The following is a 7,917-nucleotide window of genomic DNA, read 5'->3' as shown; positions in this document are numbered from 1 at the left end:
ACACCCCACACTAGGGATTGAGTTCTGACTGGGAATCGAACCTTGACCTCCTGGTTCATAGGTTGACACTCAACCACTGAGCCACGCAGGCTAGGCTGTTAGTGCCTTCTTAATGCTTGGTACTCTTTACACACAGAAGAAGTAAAATACAATTAAAGTGTTTGGGCAAATTAATGTTGAGTATTAAATATTCAGATGTCTTTTTTATAACCCGTTGAAGAGGTTAAAGGAAGACAATTTGTGGAGTCACTTTGGGTGGCTTGGTATCAGGGCTCTGGAGTAAGAATGACAAGATTCTGACTGCTGGTTGTGTGACCTTATGCAAGTTAATATACCTCCAAGAGTCTCAACTTCTTCGTCTTTAATGAGGAGTGGGGACAAGAAGTTATTTACTGATTGGATTTATGTAGGGGTTAAATGATATATTGTATATAAGTACATTAAACACAACTAGTTTTCAATACATGGTGCCCTTCATCATCATAATCACTGTTAGAGTTTGGCTGGTGACTTGGGCTGTGAAAGAGTTCACAACTGAAAGAAGATTTGCAGAGAGGAAATTTATTTGACTCTCCAAGAGAGGAAAGGGTCAAGTATTGCTAGTCAATACAGGGCAGGGAAGAAAGGATGGTCTGCTCTTTTAAGCAGTGGCTGTTTGTTGCTAAGCAACAAGGAAGGGAGGAGGTTTGTGTTGAAGTTGAGCAGATACCAGGGGGATTGTCTTGAAAAGTTAGTTTGCTTTCCAGAACACAGTCCAGCAGATGTCCTAAGGAGATGTCTTATCAATTTTTCCCAAGCCTGTAAAACATGCATAGAAAAAAAGTTATGAAGAATTCAAAAGAGGCTTGGAAGGAAACTTTCTACTAACTAGAGGTTCCTTGGTGTGAATTATCCCTGGGTTATGAAAACAGCAGGGAGGAGGGGGATGCAAGAATGTAGTCTTTAGAGTAGCTTTAGAGTAGTTTGAACAGAAGAACTGTTTAAGTCAGAGGAGCCAACAATCTTGGGGTTTAATTACCAGGTGCTTCTCATAAGTTGTGGAAGGCCACAGCAAAGAAAAGGAACGGCCTTTTTCTGTCCTTATAATCACCACCATCATTACCTTTACTATCATCATTATTGTCACCATCACCACCATTTAATCTTCATTACCATCATCATCATTTACACCATAATCACACCACCACCATCATTATCTTTGCTATCATCATTACCATCATCATCACCATCACTAACATGATTATATTCACTTTCATTATCACTACCATCACCATAGTCACCATCATCATCACTACCTTCATTATTTTCATCATTACCCTTTTTATCATCATCACCTTTATCACCATCACCATCATCACTTTCATTATTATCACCATATAGAGTCCTTATGGTGCTTGACATTTAGAAAACACCTTTTCTACAATTGAGGAGAGTAAAATTTAAATGAAAAATCAGACCAGCTGGTGTGACTCAGTGGTTGAGTGTCGGCCTATGAACCAGGAGATCATCGTTCCATTCCCAGTCAGGGCACATGCCCAGGTTGTAGGCTCGATCCCCAGTAGGGGATCTCTCAACATTGATGTTTCTCTCTCTCCCTCTCCCTTCCTCTCTGAAATAAATAAGAATATACTTAAAAGAAATCAATATGGGTTTGGTCAAGACTATACAGAAAACCAATGAAAGAGCTGTAGAGAGCAGTGCCTAGTCTTTAGTCTCCTATTTTTAGGGTCCTTTTTTTTTTCTGAACCAAGCTCTGGATGTAACACAATCCTCTATATTCCTCAAACTTACAGGTGCGAATGGAATACAAGAAATGGCTTAGTGGGGTGCGGAAAGGAGTTGAAACCGAAAGCACTGAGGTCTCTGCCTCTACTACCCACACCAAAGTGGTAAGGCCAGCTTCTCTGCCATGCCGTGCACTTGTCTGAACCCCACATCTCGTGCTGCCCTGAACATCCTTGTTTCTTGATCTGAAAGAAAAGAGAAATTGCATTAGGTTCCTGCATTATGAAGCTGAATGTCCGAGTAGAGTATGTGGGGTGTTATCCAAGGCGTCCCTTGAGATAAACTTAACCGTGCAAGTGTTCGGACATTAAGTAGTTGCTAGCAAAGAGACTACTCCAAGCAAGCAGGACCAAGGGTAGGCATTATTATCTGATTTTATATTAATACAGTTAAGACTGCCGGAGGAATTACACCACACAAAAATATGCAGTTGCAAATCACACAGCACACTTCATTATTCACAAGGTTCCTGGTGCCGTGGCCTCAGACTTAACAGGGTCCCCGGGGAAGAGTGGCGTCCTCTGCGGGCAGCGGCGGATCCGTCTTTGGGTGGCTGGCCGTCTGGTTGAGTCGAGTCAGCGGGAAGAGGTTAGGCCGTTCTTCTGCCCTCTGACGTGGAGCAAGGCAGCGTGGAGCATGGATCAAAAAGATGATCGATGTCTGGGGACCCGTTTTTAAGCCTGTTCTGACCCACGGCAGTCCAGGGGGCTATCAGTAACATACGTCATTACAAAAGTGTTAATCAGAGTACAAGTTGGTTATCAGCTACAGTGTCACTCAGAAGGTGTCTATCAGGTTTACACACGTCATTCCTAAGGGGAGCATTCGGCTATGGTCTTATCTATATGGTACAGCTAGGGCTTGGCCAAAGTGGTCATTCCCTGTGCTCTTTAATATTTCACATAAATATTTTGCACAAAATAACTTTTCTACATTTCCTATAACACTCTTTAATTATTTTCTATTGCTATAACATTGTAGCACTCTTTACTTATTTCCTATCATTGTCACTATTACTATGACATTCCTATGGGTGGAGTACAGGAAAAATATGGGGTACGTTTTATCGATGTCACACACACACAGGGAGGTGGCTACCTAAGTGGTCAAATCTGACCCTTAATATATCACTCTAAAAGTTCACCCGAAAATTTCTCTCTCTCTCTCTCTCTCTCTCTCTCTCTCTCTCTCTCTCTCTCTCCTCTCCTCTCCCATTCCCTTTCCCATTCTCTATATAGCAGCCAGAGTGGCAGTGAAATATATAAATCAGATTATTTTACTCCTCTACTTAAATCGCTGCCTTCCCATCACATTTAGAATCAAATCGAACCTCCCATCATCACTTAAAATTGGCCCAACACCCCTATTCACCTGTGTTGGCTGCTTTTCAGTTCCCTGAACTTCCCAGGCTCATCCCTGCCTCTGGGCCTTTGCACCAGCTGATTCCTCCAGCCCTTCCCATGCATCCTCCCAGGTTGTCCCATTAATGTTCGAACTTCAGCTGAAATGTCACCTTCTCAGAGAAGTTTTCCTAACCACTCACTCTGTGATAGTCTCACTCTCTGTCACTGCATTCTATTTTAATTCTCTGAATACCTGTATCTCATTATATGTTATTTATTTTAAAGACATCAAAGTGTTTGCTTTTAGTCAGTCTCTACCCTCTGTAAGTTTCATGGTTTGGGCTACTATAGTTTTCCTTTTGCCTGGAGCAGTGCCTGGCCCATCAACTTAATTTGTTGTGTCTAAATTGCCTGTTTAAGGATGAGTAAAGAAAACATGGAAAGCTCAAATGGTTTGCTTAAAGCAGTGGTTCTCAACCTTGGCTGCACATTAGAATCACCTGGGAATCTTTTTAAAATCCTGATTTCTGGGCCTCATCCTCCGGAAATTCTGTTTCTTTGTTATGGGGTGGGGCCACAACATTAGTAACAAAGAAACAGAATTTCCGGAGGATGAGGCCCAGAAATCAGGATTTTAAAAAGATTCCCAGGTGATTCTAATGTGCAGCCAAGGTTGAGAACCACTGGCTTAAAGCTACTCAGCCAGTTAGAGGGATTCTAACACGGGTCTGTTTCCCTCCAAATGTTGACAACTTTCCTTGGTTGCTATCAGAATTGTTGTTACTTCTGATGAACAACTTTAGGGAACAGCTGTTCATAGAACACAGTTTCACGTCAAGGATAGTTCTGCTATGTGGCTACTGACTGTGTCCTAACATTAGACTGTTTTCACAGTATATTCTGCTGGTTTCCTTTTGTCCGAAATCACCAATGGTCAAAGGATATGTCTATCTGAGCTGTAAATGAAGGGTCCCAACACACACTTGGTCACAAAACCATCTCACATGGTAGAATCCATAGCATCGATTTGGTGTACAGGTCAATGCTCGAACCAGCAAGCAACATTGGCCAGGGCCCCTTATCTTTTTTTAATCCTCACCAGAGGATATGTTTTTATTGATTTTGAGAGAGAGAGAGAGAAAGAGAGAAACATCAATGTCAGAGAGAAACATTGATCAGTTGCCTTCTGTACTCACCCTGACTGGAGATCAAACCCCAAATCTAGGTATATGTCCTGACCTGGAATCGGACCCACAAACTTTTGGTTACAGAACAACACTCCAACCACCTGAGCCACCGGCCAGGGCTATGATTCCTTATCTTTGAACAACACTTTGCATTCTAAAAAGCATGCATTGAACCTTGAAGTATTCATTACGCATCTGTAGCATTTAAGTCAGTGATTCCCAAAGTGGGCGCTACCGCCCCCTGGTGGGCGCTGCAGCGATCCAGGGGGGCGGTGATGGCCACAGGTGCATTTGTTTTAACATTTTTTGTATTACCTTTCTATTCTGAGTTCAATAAATAGTTTCATAATTTCAAACTTCAATGTTTCTAATTTACACCGTTCTTTACTATATTTTACGAAAAAGGTAGAAACATTAATACATATATCTTTCTGTTTAATTGCTATTAAAATTTAAAAAAAATTAATTTCCAAGGGGCGCTGAGTAATATTTTTTCTGGAAAGGGGGCGGTAGGCCAAATAAGTTTGGGAACCACTGATTTAAGTGATTCATCACTGTTGCATTTAAATGATGCCAAAGTGCCTGGGTTCAAACCCCAACTATACCACTTCCAGGCTCTGTGACCTTGCACAAGCCACTCAATGTCGCTGTGCCTCAGTTTCTCCATCCATAAAATGGGAGTAGTAGTATCTATCTCATGAGAATGAAATGAGGTCCTATGTGTTAAGTGCTTAGAACGCTGCCTGGCACACAGTAAGGACTGCACCTGTTTGTAAAAAGCTGAAATAAATAAAAAGGCCATCTATGATGGTAGGGGCGAGGTGTGGAGCTGTAGAGTCAGATGGTAGGATCTCTTTATTCAGCTTTGGACCTTAGCAATTCTAGCTTGTCAGCCCCTGCATGCTAGACTTTTTAGTGAATTTCTGAGGTGTACATTTCTCGTCAGCCTTTTCTCCATATTTTCTCCCCCAAGTAGGAGGAACCAGGGAAGTCATCAGAATTTATCCACAGAAGAGACCCTGTGTTTCTCCAATCACAGCCTGGGACTCATCCTGTCACTGTTTTTTGGCAAAGAACAGAACACTGAGCTGCTCATGGACAGCGCCCCCTGTGGTCACATAAGGATTGGACAAGCACCATCGACTATCTTCCCTGTGAAAACGAGTCATGTTGCCTTCGCCTGTTTTGGCTTTTATTGCCACAGACAGAAAGAGGAACATGGGAACATTTTTTTAAAAAAAATATATTTCTTTATTGGTTTCAGAGAGGAAGGGAGAAGGAGAGAGAGAGAGATAGAAACATCAATGATGAGAGAGAATCATTGATTGGTTGCCTCCTGCACGCACCCCACTGGAGATTGAGCCCGCAACCCAGGCATGTGCCCTTGGCCGGAATCGAACCTGGGACCCCCCAGTCCGCAGGCTGACGCTCCATCCACTGAGCCAAGCCGGCCAGGGCCATGGGAACATTCTTAGACTGGAACCCAGAAGTGCATGTTACGTGATCAAGGGATCCTTTTTAATGAGGAGGGAAATGAGTGGACTTCCCTCTTCCAGCTGTTGCCACCTTGCCCGGCACCTGGGTTCAGCTCACAATCCTTCTCTTGCTTCTCTGTTGCCTTTCATGCTTGTAAAGATCTTACATTGCTCAAACATCTGCATAATTCAATACGTAATTCCCATATGAATACATATTAAAAAGGGGGTTCCCCTACCCCCCCCCCCTTTAGTGCTGCATTGTCACCGGAAGGAGCTTGTGGTCAGGTCACCGGGACTTTTCCTGAAAACAGTTTTGAACCCATCTGGTTAAAGAAAATGTTGTTTTCTTAGTCTCATCTTGAGCCTGTTCTAGTGTAAGGGCTGCTAAACCAGCATGAAGTCTCTCAGTGGTGGTTCGGCCTTATTTATTTATTTTTTTGCCCTTCCTAATTTGTTTTCCAAGGTTACCGGATTTTAGGTGTATTTTTCAGCAGTAGAATCAATAAGTGCATGAACGATGTTCTTACCCCACATTTAAAAAACAATTTTAAATTATAACAATAAATGTTAAAACAGCCAAGAGTCATCATAATTCATTTGAAGAACTTTCATGTGTGATTTTTGGGTTGTGGACAAAGGACTGTGTCCCTTTTCTGCTCAACTAGCTCAATGTCTCCTTCATGTGGCAGCGATATAACCAGAGGGTATAATTCACTCCACTGGCTGGCTTTGAAATTCTTTGATTCCCCTTGAAAAGTTGAAATTTTGGGAGATGGGGGGACGGAACCGGTGACCTTTCAGTGCATGGGACAGTGCTCAACCAACTGAGCCACACGGGACAGAGCTCATATGGTGTTTTTTATATCATACAATTTCAAATTTACATGAATAAAACCTGCATAAAATGCACCATTTTCAGGAAGATAGTTTGACACTATGCAAATTTAATATGTGCATAATACTGGGGATTGAGCCTGAAACCAGGGCATGTGCCCTGGGGAGGGAGGGGGAGGGGGAACGGAACCGGTGACCTTTCAGTGCATGGGGCAGTGCTCAACCAACTGAATTTATTCCAGGGAAACTGTGATAAATTTGATTTATAAACAGGGTGATCTGACATATAAATTCAGGGTGAGGTGATGTATTCCATCACCCTGAATTATTGGCCGTGATGGGTTGGATGGAAGAAAAGGAGGCTTTTGTACACGAACATGTGACTGTAAACCTGTAAGTACATTGACAAGTCCACGAGGCTGCCACATGCAAAAAGGAGACCAGCCAGCAGGGCTTACCCCTCCTGCCACCAAACTCTGGAAAACCACATTTGTGTCCCTGAGTCTCCCTGGGGTGTGCGGGGCCATTGCATGGATGTCACAAGGTCCCCCGACGCCCTTTACAAAGTGAAAGAATGTCCCCCGACGCCCTTCACTGCTGAGGAGAGAGAGCATCCATGAGCAAATGTTTTCTCTGATGCAACAGTTGGGAGCAAACAGGGGCTACAGGCCAAGAAAGACTGACACAGCCCAGGGCTTTTGTTAGCTCTCATTGCCGCTGAACAGATCAGGTTCTGATTGATCATTAACTTGTTGAAGGAGAATAAATGTGTGTATGGCAAGCTACAAGTGGCTCACAGTTTTTGTAATTGCCTGCCGGCCAGACCAAAAATTTCTAGATAATAATTGGTGTTTGGTTTAAACAGATCAGGCGCATTCACAATAGTTCACCATCATGTTGATACATCACCTTCCATTCTACTGTTTCCATTTCATTGTTGTCATAGAAACAAGGTGTTGATCCATCAGGACTGTTTCAGTAATTAGTGATATATCCATAGAATGTAATAAGGAATACGCAGTCAAGTGTTTAAATCAAATGTTTTATTTATTTATTTTTAAAATTTTATTTATTTATTTTTGTTAATCCTCACCTGAGGATATTTATTCCAGTGATTTTTAGAGAGAGAGTGGAAGGGAGGGGGATAGATAGAAAGAGAGAAACATTAATGTGAGAGACACATCGATTGGTTGCCTCCCAAGTGTGCCCTGACAAGGGCCGAGGATGGAGCCTGCAAACTAGGTACGTGCCCTTGATCGGAATCGAACCCCGGATGCTTCAGTCTGCTCT

At 42.7% G+C, this 7,917-nt stretch overlaps 1 protein-coding gene across 1 annotated transcript in view; it reads left to right on the top strand.

Annotated features, from left to right (window-relative positions):
* The window catches only part of LOC102253066 (adhesion G protein-coupled receptor E4-like), a 62,792-nt gene extending 57,447 nt beyond the window's left edge, over nucleotides 1-5,345 (top strand). The window contains exons 16-17 of the mRNA XM_014530263.1: nucleotides 1,794-1,889; nucleotides 5,289-5,345. Coding sequence (XP_014385749.1) covers nucleotides 1,794-1,889; nucleotides 5,289-5,291 — 99 coding nt within the window. The 3' untranslated portion in view covers nucleotides 5,292-5,345. The remainder of the gene's footprint in view (nucleotides 1-1,793; nucleotides 1,890-5,288) is intronic.
* Nucleotides 5,346-7,917: the final 2,572 nt, after the last annotated feature.

The sequence above is a fragment of the Myotis brandtii genome, unplaced genomic scaffold, assembly GCF_000412655.1.
Source record: "Myotis brandtii unplaced genomic scaffold, ASM41265v1 scaffold729, whole genome shotgun sequence".
Taxonomy (NCBI): domain Eukaryota; kingdom Metazoa; phylum Chordata; class Mammalia; order Chiroptera; family Vespertilionidae; genus Myotis; species Myotis brandtii.
This window is presented reverse-complemented; position numbering and strand designations above follow the sequence as displayed.